Source organism: Corvus kubaryi, unplaced genomic scaffold (genome assembly GCF_017639235.1).
Source record: "Corvus kubaryi isolate FWS band 111438036 unplaced genomic scaffold, C.kubaryi_AGA036_p1.0 137, whole genome shotgun sequence".
NCBI classification, from domain to species: Eukaryota; Metazoa; Chordata; class Aves; order Passeriformes; family Corvidae; genus Corvus; species Corvus kubaryi.
In genome coordinates this window covers 14,394,368-14,416,845 of record NW_024580671.1, presented here as the reverse complement: position 1 = coordinate 14,416,845, position 22,478 = coordinate 14,394,368, and the positions used below count along the sequence as shown (strand labels likewise).

At 38.2% G+C, this 22,478-nt stretch overlaps 1 protein-coding gene across 1 annotated transcript in view; it reads right to left on the bottom strand.

Moving 5' to 3' along the window:
* The window catches only part of YAF2 (YY1 associated factor 2), a 32,087-nt gene extending 9,651 nt beyond the window's left edge, over positions 1 to 22,436 (bottom strand). The window contains exons 1-3 of the mRNA XM_042017971.1: positions 22,188 to 22,436; positions 21,923 to 22,048; positions 2,140 to 2,292 (exon numbers count right to left, since the gene is read on the bottom strand). Coding sequence (XP_041873905.1) covers positions 2,140 to 2,292; positions 21,923 to 22,048; positions 22,188 to 22,213 — 305 coding nt within the window. The 5' untranslated portion in view covers positions 22,214 to 22,436. The remainder of the gene's footprint in view (positions 1 to 2,139; positions 2,293 to 21,922; positions 22,049 to 22,187) is intronic.
* Between the last annotated feature and the right edge of the window lie 42 nt (positions 22,437 to 22,478).

Below are 22,478 nucleotides of genomic sequence, written 5' to 3'. Positions count from 1 at the left end.
TAACTTGCAGCAGGTGTTACCTCATTTCGAAACTTCACTAGGATCACTAGTGTACTATTTGAACTGGACTTTGTGTTTACAGTATAACTCTAGTATTCCTCGCATAGGCTCTGTTCTAAATTATGCAGAGATGAGTGTTACATACAGTGTTGATAGGGTAACATCATCTAATCTTTCAATTGTTTGATTTTTCCCAACAAAAAGAACTAAAGAATAATTTCACTTACCTTTTGCCATCATATTTTTGCTAGTGACAAGCATAAAGTACTTTCAATTTAGTCCTTTCCCATGATCATCATGAAAAACTGGTACCGGACAGCTGAATACATACAAGCAGTTATGAACAGCACAGTTTATTTAGTCAGTGCATTTAACTGACTCCACAGCTATCACTGGCTCAAGCTGCAATGAAATAATGACATCACATGTTCGCAGGTGTGATAGCACCAAAGCCCTAACCTTTACGCTATCATCTGAATTTGTTTGAAGTAGAATTGGTTCCCATTCACTTCAGCTGAAACAACTCATGCCTTTCCTCCACTAGAACTGAGATAGGCTTTGACATCGTGCTCCCCTGAGGCTGAAACAACATGACTGAAGCATCTCAGAAAAAAATGCAGATCTGCATCACTGGAATAGAGAGAAAACTTCAGAATTATCAACTTGTGCAAGTGCTGTGTACCTGGAGTTTATTAATTATATTAAATGTGCATGAAGATTTTTATGGTTGTTTCCAGTAATAATAGACACATTTTAAGGCAAAAAGAAAAGGATATCCTTTCCCCAAAGCATACTAAAGAAATCTGCTTAAACAAATCAAGCATTCTTAATTACTATCCTACCTAGTGAAAAAATTCTTGGAAAAATTAACTGTTTGAAGCATTAAAAAAGAATAGCAATTCTTAATGCAAGGTAATACTGGTATTTTGGTACAAGATTTTATTTTAGTTATTTTTCAAATTTCTTTACTCTTTCCCTCTATCACTTTTTTACTGTACATTTTTACTGTACTACTGCAATTTACCCACTAATATTTCAATTTATAATTTTTAATTGGCTTAACTAAGGCTCACTATACTAATGTCAAATGCTTCATAACTGAAGAACTTCAGCTGCATGAGGTAAGCTTGTAAATTTGAGTATTTAAAAATGAAAGAAGGAAAGGAAATAACACCTCAGTGTCCTTAATCCTAACCATGACTTTCCTAACAACTGCTCTCTCTTGACTCTCAGTCTCTCCCTTGTTCTGATCCTAATGATCCTATTTCAGGCACAACAGAAGCATCTGCTACTTCTCTGCATAACTAATCCCAAAGGATATTTCTTGGCTGGGCTATTTTGGACTGCTTCCAAAGTAAAAAAAAAAAAAAAAAATCAATACTTCCTCCCATATTTGCTTAGACTTCATGTCTTATCTACTTCTCAGCTTTTTTGGCACAGCATTCTTGCCACAATAACTTTATGCTTAGATTATGATGAATTAGGGGTTAAACCTGCTGCTTTTGTTTAGCAGTTTGCACCCTCCTTCCTTACAGCAAGATCAAGGCTTTTACAACTGCTTGTCTGTACTGTAGTATTTCATGTTTTCAGTTCTAAGAGTCTTTCAGCATCCCAGATGTAGCATAGAGACTTCTATCACTAGGTAATACACATACCTTATCCTGTCACATTAATTTATGCCCTAGTTCAGCCCTTCAAAGCTAAAGGGTTCTACAAGGCTATCAATAACCAAGTTCTTTTCCCTACTAATCTGCAGTCTGGTACTGGTTCTCTCTCCTCCCACTATTATTTTGCATGAAAACCTGTCACTTCCACCCCCTCTCTTTTCCAGAGATTAATATCATCAATTTGCCTATCAACAGTTCTGTATGATGTGACAAATACTTCTATAACCCTTAAAACAATATCCTTAATAACCCTTAAAAAGTCTTTCTTCATTCAGCTGATCTCCATCTTCTGGCCACAACTACACACTGCAGATCTTCGCATTTTATAGACAGACTAAACCAATGAAACTCCACACCAATATATAACCTGTTTGCCACAGCACTTAGAAAGCAGTAAAATCAAAGAACATTTTCTTATTTTTGTTTGTAAATTACATTTTACCAATACTGCAAAAGTTTCTAAATTTTTTACCTGGTTTTCTTATGACTGTTCTTTTTGCTTGTTGTTTCCTTTTCACTTTTTTCCTTTTCTACTTTGTCTTTTTTCTCTTTCTTTGATTGTGTAGGGGGCACAAATTGCTGAGGAACCTGTTGTGCAACCAGCTGAGAGACAGGTCGAGGTTTCCTGTGTGCACATATATATAGACATGCATAATGCTTAGACTTTGCAAGTCTCAAACTGTCTACACTTCAGTTATTAACATTAACTATCACTCTAAGAAGAAATATTGTTTAAACAAATCTTGCTGCTAACACTCCATTAAGATAGCATATAAAATTTAAACCCATTATAGCCTTTTGTTTCACTTACTTGCATTATCAACAAATGAGATTTCTTTTTTTTATTTTACAGGATTTAGAGACCATACTTTGCAATGTGCTCTCTTCTCCCAGCTGTCATATCCAAACAGAGAGCTCAGAGTGAGCTCCAAAAGACAATGCTTCCAGAAATTACTTTACCACCCACTCCCAGCCACTTCAAATGATGAAATGGTCTGTTCTGAGTCTACTCCAATACAGAAGTAGACAATCCATATCACAAGAAGGAAAAAGCTGACCTTTGAGGTACCAGAGCTAAAGCCATTGTTTGCCTTATAGAATAAAACTTAAGTGTTTTCAGCTCAAACAAATTCATTGCAGGCAATAATAAATCCTGTTGTGTATCATTTTTATCATGTTCACTGGAACAAAATACACTGCTAATTAATATTAGTAGGATATAGCTGTAAGAACACCTATACTTTGGAAGCTGGCAACAGAAACATATGCCCGCATTCCACCAGTATACACAGTGCAGGTTTCATTTCCAAGTTTTGATCCAAGCTAAAAACCAGTGTGAGAAGAGCAATGGCAGGCTAAAGAATTTCAACAGTTTATTATTTTTACATTTTCCAAAATATTATTTTGAAATTGATTAATTTTTAATTCTGTTTCGTATTGAAATACAATGATCCTAGTTTGAAATGAAACATTTTACTCATTCCATTGCAAGTGTATTTACTTGCTCTGTAGTTTTGAAATTAAGAAATTTCAAGTCATGATATATAAAAAAGGTTCTGCTATTAAGACTTTGAAGATGTAAATTTCTTCTCCGAAAGAATGCTTGCCCTGCCAAGCTCTTGGGTTTTGTTAGTTGGATTGTGATGTTAGGTTTTTTAAAATAGAAAAAGCACAAATTATATGCACTGTGACACTCTGAAAATACAAAACCATTATTAAAGCAACAGAAGCTATCAGCTCACACACATATTTATTTATCCCAGCCCACAGGATCACACTACTGGCATTTCTTGCTTGGGCAAAGAGATGAGAAAAATAACAAATGCAGGAAATCAAGGCAGCTCCCACTAACAAGTTGTAATTTCAGTAATGATTGCAATATTTCAAGTTAGAGTGAAAGCCAAATTACAAGAATTTATAAAGTGTGGGAAAGGCAGTTAATATAAATCAGCTGAGATTTCATGATTCTTCCCAGTAAGTTCTTAACAAATTCAAATAAATTAAAAGAAAGACTATCAATAACTTGTCAACACAATAGAACTTTGGGATAAAAACTAGACTACCCCTTACCCACTCATGAACTAAGCCTACGCTGACTCTGGAGAGATGAAGGACAGGAACAAATCACTTAAGTGAAAACTACCCAGCTTATATCAACTGAAAACTATATGACTACAGGCTTTCCAGGAGAGCACTAGGACCTTGCAAAGCACGCACTGTATTGAGTCCACAATGAACAACTCAAACGACCTCAATGGACTACAAATATGTAGGTTAACAGAGTACAGAAGACATTTTTAAGAAAATCTGTTTCAGAATTGTTTTGACCTTTTGTCATGATAGCTCACAACAGAGCAAGAACCACGAAGGTGTAATTGATGCACAAGCTTATAATTTCAGGTAGAAAACACTTGTGATATGCAAAGAAAACTGATTATCTGTCTTGAATTGAAGGTTGTTCCAGGAGATAGGGATACAGTTTCTCATGACAGTCAAGTGACAATCCCGTCATTACTAAATAGTGACCTGAGAGAATAATCTGACATGCTACTTATGAACTAAGACACTAGTGAACTTATTGACAGAGAATGAATTGTTTCCCAGGACTATGGAAAACACCATGAATATGGAAACTTGCTAAAAAGGGGTGGAGGGGGAAAAAAACAATCTTAGCCAAGTAAGTTCTCATTTTATAAAAATTTCAGTTCCTCAGGGCAAACTAGATAATTTCTATTACAGTACAGCTGGGAAATTAAGCTTAGTTCTAAGTCCTAGGCTTAGAACATTTTTTCTAATACCATGAAACAAACGAGACTGAAAAAAAAATGCTGTCAACAAGGAACAGAAGTCAGTAAAGACAAAAAACCCACAGAGAAATCACGTTTTGGAAGGTGCACTAAAAATTAATCAAGAGGTTCTCTTATGTGGCTTTGCTGTGACAAGAGATTCCACTCCATTTTATTCCTTCCATTAAAGAGCCATCTTTTTGTTGTCAATTTTTTCTGTAGCTATCAGTTATATATCTGTTCTCAATTTTATTATCTGCTTTGTCACATCCCAATTTATTAAATGAGACATTCAATGTCCCTATACTTAAAAAAATCAAGAAAAAAAGTAATTCATCTCCCAACACTAGGAACACCTTTCAAGCACTCAATTTTTTTTCCCCAGGTACTCAAAAGGGGCTAATGAACTGCAACCAAGCACTTTGCAAGCCATGCAGGTGTCAGGAGATAACTCTACTACACTCACGAAGCTTGAACCTGATAGAATTGTTCCTGCTTAGTGGTAGCTGAATCATGTCATTCAAGCATGAATAAATCCATGCATAAAAGGCTATTTCAGAGAAGATAAAAGTAAGAGAAACTAGAGAAACTATCCCTGTAAAATGAAATTTATTTTGATGATTTGCCAAAATACAACATTTTAAGGTACTCATTTTCAAAACCAGTTAAAGATTCCTTGTAATACACTGCTACAGATTAAGTAGATACAGTGTTAACACTGTCTTTTGTTTATATTTATGGTAATTTTCTCTTTAAGAATATTCAAGAGCACCTGAGCTAACTGGTGTTTAGAAAGAAGCTCTATAATCTTCTGCATTAAGATTACATACATTTTTGCCTCTATCACTGGACCACTATTGGACCACCACAACTGAACAATGCAGAACTACAAGCAGAAATGTTCATAAAAACAATACCTGTTATTTAGCCAGCCCCTAAAAGCTTTGTATTTTTACCTAGTAATTCCACTTCAGTCATTTGAAGGAGAACACTAAGAAAGAAAGGCATACACTATTACAGAAGATAAGAGCTATCAATTCATTCCAACAGAGGTGAAGGTGAACTTTATGGTTTAAGCATTGTAGGCATATCAACAAACTTATTCACTGAGCTTCCAAGAGCTCTCTAAACATCACATCTCTGAATACTGCACATCTCCAAATATTGCACCTCTCTGGATATTGCACCTCTCCTTCTCTACTACCTAGTTTTCCCTTTCAGACAGTGTTATCTTCTAAGTTGACATCAGCCATACTTCTACCTACACTTCTATTCCAACCTCATCCATTAGTTTTATTAATTATCTAATTCCAATGTTGTTTTCAAGATTGTAAATACTTCATCGTTTCCTTAAAAAAACTAGGAAAACTAACATTTTTGGTTTTTAAACAGTCAACAGTCATTAATACAAACATACAAGAGTAAAGTTTCTGTCTTCCCTAAAATTCCCATAAATGCTCAACAACAAGGATGTCATCATTTTTACCCTAGTCTTCTTGTTGCAGGATGTGACTACATTTTATTTTACAGGGTTTGATCTAGCTTCTGGTTTAGAAAGCATATTTATAGAGGCTGCAGAGACTTGTCTTGCTTTAGGATTTGTGTGCGGAAACTCATCCTGTACTGATGCTCTCAAAGGAAGAAATATTTAATGCTGCAAAGGACGGACTAGTTTTCGTTGTTGGCACTCTTAAAAAAATTCTTCATAGCACAGCAATTTTCATGCCTAGAGATGAAAAATACTCAAGAAGACCACACGTTATCTGGAACAGTTGCCTTGAGTCATTTCCATGACCCAGAGCTCAACACAGCTGTTGGGGTCCCTTCCCCCAGCCATGTGGTCCTGGGTGGGAGGCACGGGGTTTCCCTGGCCAGCCTCGTTCCCCATTGGTTGGTTTGTGTTCCCCTGCGTGGGGAAGGACCCTCGGGTCCCATGACTGTAACAGTTCCTTGGCAGAGCCCCGGCCATGCGGCTGGAGAAATAAACACCTCTGAAACATCTACCAAGAATCTGTCCTTGTATTTCTTTTCCACGGGCCTCGTTGACTGATACACGTGTTGCAACATCCCTATTGCAACACACAGTACCTTCCTGCACGTAAATAATTTTAGACATCTCACAGCAGTACCTGCTTCCTTGATTTCCCTCACCTAGTATTCACCAATAACCTATGTTAATAGTATTTTGACTAATTTGATACAGTGAGTAATTTGATCTCATTACAGTAAAGCAGGTCCATTTTGAGAACCAAAAAAAACAAAAGCAAAAAATCTATGTACAGTACTAATGACCAACACATGCACCAGAAGTACAGTAAACTCTCAGTTGCCTGAGTTGTGCATCAAACATGCAGACAACCAAACTGGCTTAATGCTGAAGCATCTTGGGGTTTAGCTGAATTTAATTTATATTGAGCACAACTACATTTGCACAATGCTGCTTCTGTAGCCATCACAAGTCCATAAAGCATCTAATGTCTCCTGCACTACCCAGAGTAGAAGCTCCAATTCTGACAGGCCTGAATTACTTATCTGTCAATCAGCTTTAGGGTTCATCTGCTACAGTCTGGAAACAAGGAGCATGATGGGGCCAACTGTGACAGTTTTTCCATGAACCAACTCCAAATCTACCTACATCTCAAGAGAGTCCATTAGCATGAGGCACCCCTGCATGTAAAGTTGGGATTAGATTTGTCCATTTGGTGCCACATATCCTGGATGCCCAGAGCCAGCCAAAAAAGACTGCCAAGTAGTACATGGCACGCCAAGCGAGACTGGCGAGAAGCACAGTGCAGAGACATTAACAGTCCAACAGAGCAGCCAACATATTAGCTTTGATTTAGTGGAAGCCATCCTGGATTTAAAATGGTCCACACAGAAGCAGTACCCATATCCTCCCATTATCCACAGATCTCAGAACACAACCTATACTTTTCTATACAGAAATCTTGATGCTCTAATTAAATCCCAGTGCTTTTTTCAACCTGTTGTGGGAAGTGTATTGTCATCTGTAATGTGCAGTTTAGAACGTTCAGACATCCTGAAGAATGGGAAAGTTAGTCAAAGGCACACTCTTTCCTGAAGCTCCATCTCCTCTGTTTTGTATATTTTACTATAGCAGAATTATTAAAATTACAATTTCCCAATTGAAACACAATGGGTCTAGATTAAGGAAACGCTGTCACCTCAGCATTCAATCAAGCTGAAAACCTGGATCCAGAATATCAGCCAAGCAGAGCTTCCATTTTAACACGATCCTTTCCCTCCCTTTCCTCTTCTCAAGCCCAACCACCTCCTGGCTTCAATTCAGGCCAATAGCTCTTTCCAGAGGCTTATCCTGTCTCAAGTGGCAAATTATCTTTTTTCTAAAGCTATGGACACACATGACTTATCTAAAAACTTTTGAAGTAGCACATTAGGCCTGATACTTAAGTCTGCTGTTGAGCTCTGGTCAGCATACTTACCAAACCTTTCCTCCAATAGCTAGAGAAAAACCTAGTCCAGTTTTACTGGACTAGATCTTGTCCCATCTTAAAAATCAGGAAGAAATTGTCTGTGAAACCCTGTTCCTACAGAAGAATGTTAAGTCCTAGCTGCCCAAGGTGGTATTGATTGATTCTGGGTTCATGGATTCAAGTTTCTCTTCCAAATACTAAGCAGTTACCTTGTGAATGACAGCAGGATTCAATGAAACAGGTAATATTAAGGAATCAAAGGATCATTTGGGTTAGAAAAGACCTCTGTGATCACGATGATACTATCAAACAGAAGAGGCAACTATTATATATCTGGAATTGTCTGTTCACCAGAACAGGTCAAGACTGATCAGCAATATCTTATCTCCTGCCATGTTTTCCTTCCGAGAAAAAAAAACAGTTCCTGAGAAAAACAAAGCCTGTGGTATTTCTTCATAATTTTTCACCTTTTAAAATGTAGAATCTCTATATGGTATCACATACATTTCAAAATTTCAACTTTGCAAATGAATTTCATCCTTTTCTCCACTTCTCAGAAAAAAAGCCCCACCACCAAACCAAATCAGGCTTCAGAGACTTAAAGAGGTTTTATTCAAAGGCACCCCTAATCCTTAAGCAGTACCATTTATCTACACTTCTCTTCCCTGCACGGAGACATTGACTTTTTGCTCAAGACAGCAGATTTATTCCTCAAGAAAGACAAGTTAGAAATATCTAGAACAGAAACATGACTGGTTTCATCTTACCCTTGGTCACAGAATACTTTCCTCAAAAATGAAAAATCCACATTATTCTTTAAATAGAAAATATTCTTCCCTTTCAGGTGATTCAGGAGGACAGAATAAATGCTTCCAAGATAATGGAAGTTCCCACATCTTCTACTCAACTTCTTGCTACTTTTAGGCCTTCACTGCACACGGCTCAGGTAATGAGTTCAGCATGTTTCTGAACATCAGCTTCTTTCTGTCCTACCAGCACGGCATGATAGGACTCATTCCTCAGAAACCTGTAGTCTAGTCAATTAGCACCCTGAATTTTACTCTCCAGGTTTTTACAGGACTTGCTATTGTCAAAAGGTCTCACATGTAGTAAATAATCTATCTATATATGTCATCTTTGGTCAAACTCATGTAGCTGACTGCTAAAGAATAGAACCTGTACAAAAAAAGAAATGCTTTTGCCTTTACAGTTTCCACATGTGAGTTTTTTTAAGGTGTCTCCTTGGGAAAGTCTTGGAGATCGTTCCAAAAGCTGCACTGTAAACACAGGGTATGCTGATGCATTATGGACTGAACGCAGAACGCTTGTCACAGTTCTGACTCACATAGGAGAATCTCTAAAATCAAAGTTGGGCATTCCCAATTAAGTATCTTTGTGCAAAGCATAAAAGAACAAGGCCAACCAGCTTGTAGGAAAAAATACCTAGAACTACTCACTGGGCTTCAGAGAAAGTCAGTCAGGTCCTCCACCTAACCACTCAAGTTTTCCTAAAACCCACCTTCCCCTTCACTTAGACTTTTGAAGGACAACTGCTTAAAAAGCAACCTTCTGTAAACAGATGATTGTATCCCTCTCTCATTCGTGCCATGCAGACTTGTCGATCTCCTTTCTATCTGCTCCTGTGCAGCTTCTGTGTTTTTAACTGAGCTGACTCAGCTAAGATAATCAATACTTTTTTCAAATGGAATTCTAACATCATTCATATACTACTATTCCTCCTACACCAGCTTTTGCTACTCCCTCATCTAGCAGTGACTTCAGACATGCCTTGTTAACATTCCAAACCCTAATAAAAATCCTGATTTGCTGATGTTTCTTTCATTCACGTCTTTTTTAAAGTCTAAACAGAATACAGTTAAGGGCATTAAAATCTTGTTGAGAATGAAGTTGAATCATTTAAATTCTACTCTGTCCTTTCATTACTACACTGGGTCATTTTGCAATACAGGTGTACAGGCTTTAAATATCTTATAATTTATCTGAAGATCATTTTCCACTCAAATCTGTCCTAAATATTAATGTCTCAAGAAGCTAATAGAAATCTGATACCCACAGTAATACTCTAATCTCCATTTTTCTAGTTCACAGTCATTACTGGAACCTCAAGAAAAGCTTATCTTCACATACTTTCTACTTTGTCATCATATTCTAGCTAGTCTCTAGTCAAATCTCCTCCACTACATGTTCTCATTTCTCTAACTACTAAGGTCCACATTCTCAAATATATCTTGACACAGTAACTAGAGCAATTAATTAAAAAATAAAAAGTTGTTCCTAATCTTGAAAGCAGGCAGGTATATACAGGGACACAAACAGAGAGAGGCATGATTTTACAGTAAGCAGCTTTTTAAACAAATTGAAAGATGTGAAGAAGTGGTTTTAAGTAGAAGATTTTTTAAGGAATGAATACTCCTGTAACACATATTAGGAGAACACCTTCACATAGATATGAATGTTTGGAGCAATTCTTACAGCATTTACTTCAGTAACTTCTACAAGGCACAGCTATAGTTAAGTATTGTAGCAATATTAGAGTATGACAAGCTTCCTGTGCATTTTCAAAAAGACATTAATTATGCAATGATCTAACTCTAACTTTGTAGTAGAGCTTAGACAGCTTTTCACTCAGCAGATCACAGAACAGGTTGCAACCAGCAACTTTGGAATGTGACTTTCCATGATGGATCGATGATGTAGATCTACATGGCAGAACATCTAAATGGCTCTAAATGTCAGAATGGGGGGAAAAAAAAAGATAGTTCAAATTCAGTTTCTGCAACAAGTAACACATTACCTTGAAGTAGACACTACTAAGAAGTGAATAAACTTTCCTCCCACCCATTGGCCAGGTTTTTTTGAAGGTTACTTCCCTTCTCCCACCCCCATATACTGATAACAAGTTACTGTATAAATAGCAAGTAATTTCCTCAGGCATGTTTTCTTTTTCAGAAGTCTTCCTGCAAAACAGGTATCAAAGACACTAGTGATTTTTGTATCAATGCCACTTCCAGAGTCTCTTTTCCCTCCCAATGTAACTGGTTTTAACAACAAAAAATGTAAGCAACTTCACTTAAGCATTCCCCTAAAAATTAAGCACATACACAGCTACCTGAGTCTTCCTTGCTTTGAGCTAACCTCTGCCTCTAAAGAGCTTAACTTCAGAAAGACTGGTCTTCTTTTCAAGACTAGGAAATCATGGAAAATTTCAATTGAGACCTACATTTGTATAGACACTGAAATGGTATTGACAGTGTTAAACAAAAAACCAGGACCAAATTTAATTTCACATCATAATCGTATCATGCCTTAAAATGCAAAAGAATTTCCTAGAAGTCATGAAATTTTTACTTGAGTTCTTTATATTACAGAATGAAATAACTAGAACCAAGACGTGCACACATGCATTAAATCACTGCAGTAGCTGTCCTAATGTAATAATGCTGACAATCAACAACCAATTTGACACATACAGAGTGGCAGATTCTTATTAAACTCCCAAGTGAGAAGATAAAAGTTTAACTGTTACATATTGGGCCATTCATTCCAGTTTATGCTTAAAACTGTACCATTAAGGTGTAAGTATATGCAATCTGGCTGCACAGAAACCAAGCAGAAAATTCCCTATCTTTTTTACTGATCTTTCTTTGTGCTTCAAGACAACAAAATTTTCAAGTGTTAGCCTGACAGTAAACACTTAAAAGCATGAAATATTTTTTAAACTTCAATAGTGGAAGACTGTTTTTGTCAAATGTAAAACACTAATTCCCAAATAATTAGAGAATTGTTAAGCATTTGTACACACAAAATGCACAACAGCTTTTAATATATCCTTCCATATATTTGCAGACTAGTAGCTACAACGTTTTCAGATTTTATTTTCTTCTATCAGGCAATTTTTCAACTAATAATATTTTCTTCCAGATTTGATACATAAGCAAAATTTGCTTTCTAAAATTATATTTATCTTTTTATTGACTATCATATCTACTCCACAATATCTTTCTGCAGCATCTTGTACAAGACGACCTTTTAGGTTCTGCCAAACAATATTCCAGAACAATGGAAGTTGCTTTTGCAACTTCTCCATAAACCTAGCACAAACATGTTCCATTACTATTGCTGGTTTTTGAGATCAAGTGCCAGTAGGCCACAACTTACCTCCTAATAAAAAAAAAAAAAAAAAAAAATTCTGTATAAGCACATCAGTGATATTATTTAAAGTGAACAGGAAATCATCAGGGACAGTGTGTATAGTAAGCAGTATTGCAAATGCTGTGGCCGGCTAGATCTTGTAAACTGTTCTACACAGAAGCAAGCAGCTCATGTAATGATGCCACTCCTGATTTTTAGCAGCTTAAGTCCTACTATGAAAAGTAAAAAATATTTCCTACTACCAGTTCTTGTAACGCAAGTACAAGTTGCTATCAATTAAATTAAATCGAATCACTACCAGGAGAAGCAGTCTTTGGTTCTGACACAGATGAGCTACTCTCCCTCAGTCATCAGTACTCTATTAAGCTGTTCATAGAATAAAAACTATCAGATTAAACTACATTTAGCTTGCTGTGTCACATGAATATGCCCTCACTAATGACAACACAAAGCCATCTTGTGAGAAACTAGTCTTTATTTCTACATTGAAGCAGTTCATGATTAAATACATCTTCAACAATTTGCTATTCAAAATTATTTTTTCTCATTACCATTACTTCTGTCATATCCTAGAGTATTAACAGTCCATTTCACCACCTCTGCAAATAATGCAACTGAATAATTATGACAGTGCAAACAATGGAGCTAGTGGTCTGTATGAGAAAACATGATATAGATCCATGTGCATATAGCAGAGTAGCAATGCAATTTCTATACATCCTATGTATATTTGAATTCTAACTTTCAGACAGCTCTGATTTGTGCTTTCATATCCCTAGCTGTTTTACAGTGTGAATAATTTACTTGGAATTCATCCATTCAATGCATTTCTAGCAATTCTGTCTTTCAATAAAAGCTGATTCAATTAGAATAGACTCACAAGACCCATATGGTTTTATCAGTCACTGTGAAAATGTGCAGAAAACTACCCCTTGAGGCAGTGTCCCTATTTAATCATTCCCTTAAAGGGAATGCCCTATTTTCCAGATGACATTTAGCAGATGAGGCCAGCAAGTCTCCTGAAGACAACTGGTACAGTGCACAACAGCCTGCTCTAAGAAATATCTGTATCAGAACCTTTAGAAAGACAAAGTTCATCTTCATGGATAGTTTTTAAAGCAGCCATCAGACGTTACTTCAACGACCAGTTTAAAGGCTCCAACCTCTTGCATACTGTTGTTAGAATTCTTCCCCATGTGCCACAGGCCGTGGTGCACCAATGCTCAGTGTGACAGCTATACTGAAAATACTGTGCTTGAGAAACATATAGATATCAACTAATTTATGTTTCCTAGATGACACCTTGCTATATACAAGCAGGGGTCAGGAAGCTCAATTTCCTCTAACAGCATCCTCTGAGGAGGCATTATTGGGGAGTTTACAGAAAAAGGAGTGGTTACAGTCTCCTAGACCCCTAGATCCTTGGGATTCATGGGGAAGTGACCTCTTCCAACTGCCAATCTCACAAAAGATTGGATCCACCATGCTGCTCCTCTGCCCCTTTCCTGCAGAAACTGTGAAACCTCTTGCACCTATGCAGAAAAACATGCAAAATATGAGGTTCACACCAATGCAGCAGCACAGTCATTGTTGCACTGAGCAGGGTCGATACTTGGTACAGCTATTTTTGTGATCAAACCAGAAGGAGCTTGCTTCTGACCTATGCTATTTGTTCTGCATTGCAGGTATCATCTTCCCAGAAGGTTGCAGCAATCTAGAAACTTCTTCCATTCAGAGCCAGCCCCACCATAAAGATGTCCACCTTGAGTAGGGGAAAAGGCTACACACTTTCCCTAAAAAATCAAGTCTCTCTAATATTTTTCATTAAGATGTATATTAATCTAAAAAGATACCACAGAATGAGTCCTCACCTTCTCTTTTATCCTTCTTATTCAATCACAGAAGTACTAGTGCATGACCCTAATCACAGATTTCAATGATAGCCATAACAAACAACTTTCCTTTCACAGCATCTGCCAAACCAACTTTTTTCAGCTTTTAAAGCTGGGAACTCTATTTCCATAGTGAATTTTCAAACCCCTACTCTTTCACACTTTTTTTCTACTAGGCACTGTCATATGAGCTGTATGGTACAGAGAAAGTATATTCAAGCATCATGGAAAAGTTTAAAGATAGGTTCCAAATCTTCAGTAAGTTAGAATGGGAAAACTTTCAATTGCTTGTTTCCTCCCCACCCCTCAACTCCAAAGAAAACAAGAAAAAACTTGTAACAGACGTCAAGGTCATATCTTCTAGTCTTCAATCTGACTTCTGATGGAAAGTTTGCCAGCCAAAAGCCTCCCAACAGCATTCTGCAGCTGAACTCTCCAAGTTCAAGCCTGCTTTACATCAGTGTACCACATACCAGTGGAATGCACTTCAGAGAACAGACAATCCCCAGGATCTCTCTGTCCTACTTAAACCAGGATAAGCCACTGCATAAAAGTATAAAAACTGAACACTTAGTATTTTGTTCTAACTAGCCTACTTCAAAAGTATCTCGTAGCTGACTGTATGAGCCAAGAAGACATCATTTGATACTCCGAGGAAATGTTTTCCAAAGCATACTGTCCTAACCTGACTTTCAAGATGAAAAGTACAGGCATTTCTATCAAGTTTTAAACAGTAATAGGCATAGTGGGCTGTCACAACAATCAAGAAAAAGTTGGTATAAAAAGTTAGGGACAGAAAATGCAACTTCTCATCACTTTACAGGTGATACAAGAGCTTCCTTTTTACCAGCTAATCTTCTCTTTTAACATACTTCATCTTATTTGAGGTGTTTATTCAAATCCCAGTAGCTTTTAGTTTAGGACAGACAATTTTCCCTAGAAAAGACGCATAGAATAAGAATACCACTGGTGGCACTAAACACAAAGATGACATTTCCACCAAAAAAAAAAAAAAAAAAGCAGCAAGCAAAGCTACAGATATCAAAACACACACTACTTATGCCCCAAAGGAAAGTACTTAATCATGGAAAGAAAGCAAATACTGGATGGCATAGTCTTCTTTGCTTCAGTACCCACACAGAAGTTTAATTCCATAGAACCAAATTAAACAAGGGAGTATGAGTTCAAGTCAGAATAAGAAACAGTCCACTGAATGTTTTTTATGGCAGTCAACAGCCTCTAATGAAATTCACCCTCAGAAAAAAAATCTTTAGAGAACTACAGGAAAGGTGAAAGAAGTCATCAAGTACTGCAGAAGAAAAAAAAGGGAAAAAAAGAGAAATCACAAGATGGGCAAATGAAAACTCAACCTAACCCAAATTTCAGAAAGATACTAGAATGAAATTATTTAAGAATTAAAGGGAGCATTAAAGGCTAAAGCCAATTGGCTTGACAGTCTAGTTTCTTTCTTTAATGGACTAGTAGTCCTACTAACTAGGAGAAAAGAAATACATGTTGCCAGTCTTGACTTGCAACACTGTCAAAAATATATTCTCCCACTTAAGTTAAACTATGATGAGGACAAAGTTGCGCAGAACCAAGTTCAAAATTTGGGTTTGCTTGTTTAATAGTTCTCAACAACCAGCTGTAGATATATTTACATGTATCTATAGGGTAGCATTTATAGTGGGGTTTTACATGCATACTATTTGATATTTTTAATTATACTTTGGACAAAGGTATAAGGAATAGAACAAGAACCAAGCTGAGAGGTGGTGAGAACTATCTGACAAGACAATCTTGAGTGAAGGTGACTCAAAATGAAAATTATCCATTCCAAAAAAGACAGCACAAAGCACAGTAGGCCCCACAACTGCATGAACAAAAGCCCTGTTTAAGTAACAGCAAGATACAAAAGGACACCAGACTGTAGCAGTGTAGATTATATTAGTAGTAGATTATATTTTTTTAGGAGCTTCTTAGAGTAACAAATTAAAATACCTGTCAGGTTCAAAACGACAAAGATTTAACATGAGACTTAACCTTAAAAAAAAAAGTCAACAACCCTCCCCCTACTCCTTTCTAAAATACAGACTTGATTTTCTTTTGATTGGCTGCCCATTGCATTCTCTATTGCCCATAGAAGCTACACCCAGGAGGAGCATCTAACAGAGCCACCCAATCAATAAAAATTCATTCATTGTTATATAACATCATTGAAATTGATGTGTGCAGAATTCTTAAGTTTCACTATATTTTTCAGGGAAAACAATTCCTAAATAAATTCCTAAACAATTTCAAAGGTTACTTTTAAAAACTCTTTTTAAAAATAAGACTGGAAGTCCAGAATGACTGGATTACTCAATGGCTATCTACAGAGCAAAAGAGAACTATTTATTCTTGCTCCTCTTCATAATTTAATATTAACACTAAGCCATAAAACTTGTAATATATAACCCATATTTCACCAAGCTCTATATGACTCTTCTACTCACTTCATTCTTGCAAATATTTCCTTCTCTAAACTATCACAAGTAATGAACAGCTCTTGAGTCTGTTGAGTTTGATTCAGTCATGTATCTGTAAAATCAGCATGACAGGCAGTTCTTCCTCTTTTTCTCCTTCCCAACCTTTCCCCTGACACACATGCGCATGTGCACACACAGAGGCTGCATTCTGGAAGGCAGAAGAGTCCTTAACAAGCTGTTGTGAAACAGACATGTTAAACCAGATATACAAGAGAAGTACCAACTCTCTGTCCTCAGCAGTACTGCATTTCAACAGAAATACAAATACCAGATTTGATTAAATGTAACTGATTTGTGCTTATAAACATCCAGATGGTACATGACTAAACACATTGCACATGTTTTCTGAAGAAAAATGACCTTGATATCCAAGTTAAAAAATTAAACATTTTATTTATGCGTCTCAAAGCACAAAACAAACTCATGACAGCTCCAAGTAGAGACCTCATATTTAGGAGATCACCAGATACGACTATAAAATACATGCATATATTAGATGGCCAAACTCTCAGGCACAATCAAGGAGCACAGACCAAACACCAAGGGAATGTACAAAGATTCTATCCCAGTTCCTTATATCTCATACTCTTCTGTCTGGTGGGATTTAAATTTGGCTTTTCATACCTTAGCCTGTGAGAAAAGGAACAATTCAGTGATGAAGATCGATGATCATAGAACATGGACACCATGCCCCCATTTGGCTGGTTATATATTATCTCTACTTCAGCAGCAAAGGACGTTAAGAGGTATAGATCCCAAATCCACAAAAATTCATCCTTACTTAACATGACTTTCTTGTTCTGGCTACAAATTTCAGGGGCTATTTTACAAATGATATTGGATATAAGAGCTTACTCAACATGTGTATCAAATAGGAATCCCTTAACAAAAACCACCCTAAACCTAAGCAAAAAAAAAAAAAAAAACAAAAAACCAAACCAAAACAAAAAACAAACAAACAACCAAAAAAACCCATAAAACTCAGATTCACAGGCAAGATTATGTTTTTGCTGAATTCAAAAGCAAGTAATGAAAGTAGTTCTAAAAAATAAAGTAAAACCCTAACAATCATTAAATACACTTCTGTACAACAAATCTTCCCCTATTACTAGCTAAAGGAACACTATTAGTGAAAATATCCTTTGGAATTCGTCCCTTTTTCCTAATCTAAAAATCACAGAATGTTATCAAGTCTGAAAAGGGGAAATTGATTGCATGTCCCCGCACCTTTTCTTCCTTTGTTTACACAGTAGAATATCATTCCAAGTACTTCAAAGCTTAAAAAGCCAGTATTTGCAGTTCCTTCTGTAGCTCTCGCTATACTGCCTGCATGCTCATCATTCACACTGAAAGGAGAAGTGGTTTGTCATAGCACGGAAAAAAGAATAGGATCTTGCAACTAGAGATCAGACCACATGCGTAAAAACCACACAAAGGAAAGCAAAGGGACAGGTAATTATAAATCTGGATGCTACTGCTAACTGAATAACAAGAGCATTAATAACACTTCTGAGGACGTTGAAGCAGAGAAATGACAACAGGGCAGTAATGCAGCCCCCTAGAAGGCAGCAGTGAGTAGGAAACGTGCATTCCTTCAGAGGGAATGCCAATCCTTTTGTGTACTTCTTCCCAGCAACACAAACTCTTCAGCTTCACAACACATCTGAATTACAGTGACTAATGGTGTGAGCTGGCAAGGAAAGCAAAATCCAAACATCTATTGAAGGACAGACAAACTGGGAGCAAATACAGGCTGCAATAAGGTCTGTCCAAGGATCCAGCCCAATTCTTGAAGGTCAACCAGTATTAGTACACTCCTGATTCAGAGAGTGCCATGAAGAACAGAAGGAAAGAAAGAAAAGAAATGGTAGCTTGCCAATGGAGGCAACTTTCTTTTGACAAAGCAGTAATTGTGAAAGTCAAACCAAATTCAGCAACCCCATTATAACTTCTCCAGGAGCCATATAATTCCCTTCCGTGTTTCCAGCATACCGTCATTGCCTCTGTTGCTTTTACACAATTCCAGTCTGGGCTTTTTCAGTGTTCTAGCAGAGACTTTTCTGTACAACATGAGTGACAGAAGGGGAATGATGATTTTCAAGTGATATAGTCTCAGCAAAAGTTAAACAACTTCAAGGGGGAGGGAAATCAGACCACTTATTTAGCCTAAGGACTTTTCCTTTTGCCAATCTGCAATGCCTTTTGCAAACAACAAAGTTTCTCAAAAAGGTCATACAATTTCTGTATAATGGCAACTACTAGGCCACCTAAATATAGAGGTTGCTACCAGTTCCTTCCATAACACAGTACATGAGGGTTCTATTCAGTATTCCTTAGTTGTGCTTCTAATGAACTTCAGCAGGAGATTTGTTCAAGAAAGGAATAATTATTACAGTCCTATGTTCCTTATATAACATCTTTCATCTAGAAAGATTTCAAAATGCTTTAAAGGTCACATGTAGAAAATTACTATACTCAGTGCAGTCTCCTTTTAAGAGGAACATAGTAATTTCTCAGTACCCAAGCAACAAAACAGAACATGTTTTTTTATGTTAGAAAGTAAATACTAAAGCCATGTCTACAGGGAGAGTTTAGATCCTCAGTGACATTACCAAATTAACGTCTGGCAACAACTGTAGAGCAAAAGGTAGAGGGATCTCCATCTGGCAGATAGGATCTTAGTTTTACAGCTGACCTGTGGCACATTTAACTGGCACCATGCTGGGGCACTGCTTTAGCACTAAACCAAAGAGTGCCAGCTTGGGAATTAGTTACACCACTTCCTGCTGCATCCAGGACTTCCCTTGGGACATCCCCCTCCAAGCACAGCCCAGTTTAACCATTCAATGCAATACTGCCATAGACAAAAAGTTAATTTAACTCCATGATCGAATCTGCTTTGAAAATTCAGTCTAGAAATAAAATGTAACAAAGAAATTGTAAAAATTATTTGCACTTAAAAATAATCTTAAAAATTCTATCAATTACTAGAGAACATAATCCACATCTAGCCTCTGGTACAAAAGGTAACTCTTTCAGAGAGAAGAAATTATTCAACAGTCAAAACTCCCACAAACCCTGCCCATTCCTGAAAATATTTCTATAAAGGTAAATGTGGATAATCAAATGTTTTAATCAACTTCGTACCTAATTTCCAGTGGCCTTCAAACCCACTTAACTTCAATAAGATTGCCTGTTTTTCCAGGTGCAAATCTGATCACATTTAGTGAAGTTTAACATTCAGAATCAGGTATTACACATTTCAACACAAAGAAAGAGATTTCTCTGAATTTAAAAAAAAAAAGTTGCATTTTACAGTGTCTTATAGACAAAGTGCCAATCAGTAAAAAAAACACAGTTGAAATTTTTAAGTAAGAACCATTGCACAGCAACAACCATGCTGATGCATCAACTTAATCTAACATCGAACTTCAAAATGGAAGACTAAAATAAATAAATAATGCATTCTCAGTGCCATCAAAACATGGTAGTATTGTTATCCTGCCCCATGTTGATGAAAACCATTTTGTCCTATAGGCAACACCAACAAATGCTTTAACAAGGTAATAATTTGGTCACTTGGACTCCAGATCCTTGGGAAAGATTAAAAAAAAAAAAAAAAATCAAAAAATCCACCCAGCTGGCCTTTTGTGTTTCTTTGGCACCCTAATGATTCTCTCCATGGACACAAAGGTCTACTTACTAGCTCAAATCATATATCAGAATTGGAGACAAAAGCTGCCTGGCCTAAAACCTCAACTTTTATCTACCTCATGCCATGTGTAAAACCTGGACTTAGCAAACATATGAAGATGCAACCCATCTAAACCTTATGGGAAAAAGAGTCCCATAAACGTACTTAGGTACACATTGTCACAGAGTTTAAGTAGAAAAACAAAAATCAACCACAGTTCACATGTCAGGTCACTGTTGCGGAGAAAGTGGAAATCAAAGGGGGAAAAAAGACACTTTGTTGCAAAATTATTTAAAAGATGAACTATTCAAGTAGGGAAAACAGAAGGCAATGAAAATGTTTGTTTCTCAGGAGGTCTATTTTTTGTTTGTTTGTTCAGTTTCAGTGCTTTTATCCAGCTGAGTTTCCAATGCAACAAAACATAATTTTAAACTGACTTTTCTTATCAAACTGACTGGATGTTAAAGAGGCTTTTTTTCATGCTGTTTTTAAAGACTTTGCATTAATTCAGCAGTCTTATTTTGCTGAACATTGCCAATCTGTACACATCTCTCTGTGATATAAACATAATGTCATTGTTATAACTGGAAACCACAATATGTGTGACAGATGCAATTCCCTCTTGGCACATTTACCTTACTGATTTCCTTTGCTAAAAAAAAAACCCAAAACATTCAACTAATATTCACAACTGAAGTTATGAGAAGTCCTTACAATATTCATTCTGTTTTTCAGAAGTCAGAGAAACCAACTCCAGAAATAGAGAGTAATCATTTTTGTCAAGCAATTAGACCCAACCTTCCACTTACAATTTCAAACATGTAACATTTGTTGCAAGTCATACTCAGCACTGCTTTGACCAATGTCTACAATGTAATTGCGGGTTTTGATAGGATTGCAATTTGATTGCCATTTAAACTTCTCTTGCAGATGGGATTAACTCATAGGTACGGTAACGTAAGAAAGGATTCTTGAGCACCGTTCTCTTCCGTTAGCATGCACGGCTACAAGTGCGCTCAAGTTCGTTTGTAAAAAGCCTCCATTCCCCAAGCACACATGTTCAGGCCACCGGCAGTCACAGGAACCAGTTAATCCACCGCAAGCTTTGTGACTGGTGTACAGAGAAAAGGTTCTCCTGGGCAGTCACGGTTACACCGGGAGGCAATTCCATACAGCGCAATTCAGCTAACAATTCCTCCCTAAACACTGAAGGGTTATAATCCACCCTCTGTAGCCCCCGCAAACCTGCACGGTGATGCTCTGTGATGAAAAACGAATTAAAATAATACTAATACCACTAATAATAATCAGATAAAGGGGTTATGTATGAGGCAAAGTTAAATTAATATAAAAATAATTTTAAATTTAAAAAAAATATTAAAAGGGTGAGCGTCTTAGCAGGCACACCCCAGGGGATAGCTCTTCTTCGTGAGAGGGGCACGGTCTCTCCAGGGTTAGGCTGTGCAGGCAATTATGCCCTTCCTGGTATTTATTATTTCTGTTTCTACACACGCCAGCGCACCGCTGGGTCAGGTTCACCGAGGAGCCCCGGGCTGAGGGAGGCTGTGTGTTCCCGCCCCCACCCCTGATAAACGAGACCCGATTCCTGTCACGGCCGCCCTTCCTCACACGCTGGGGATGCACCGCGGCTCCCCCGGCCCCAATTCCTGTCACGGCCGCACAGCCGCTCCCCCGCCGCCCCCGCTCCCCCTCCGCCAGCGACCCACCGTGTGGAGGTGCCCTTCCTCACGTCGCACATCAAGCACTTGAAGGCCTCGGCGCTGTTGCGGAAGGTGCAGACGCTGCAGTCCCAGTACCCCTCGTCCGAGGAGGGTTTCGGCTGCCGCTTCGGCCTGCGGAGACACACGCGCGCCAGGGGCAGCACCGGCCGCGACGCCCCCGCCGCCCCCGGGGCGCCCCCGCCGCCATCGCCGCCGGCCCCGCGCTCCCGGAGGGCCCGGGGGAACGAGAAAGCGCCGCCGCTGCCCCTACCTGGTCGGGCTCTTCTTGTCTCCCATGCCGGCTCCAGACGCGTCCCCGGCCCGGCCCCGGCGCGGCCCTTTGTGCGTTTGTCAATAAGGAGGAGCGCGGGGGGTCTCTGTGCTCTAGCGGGGACCCGGGGAGGAGGAGCCGCCGCCGCAACCTCCAGCTGTCGGGGAAACTCCCGCCGCTGCTGCTGCCGCCGCCGCCGCCGCTGCCGCCGCCTCCCGCTCACGTGTCCCCCCGCCGCCAACCAGCGGCGCCCGCAGGCCGCGGCGCCCGGCGGGCCGCGCACGGCGGCAC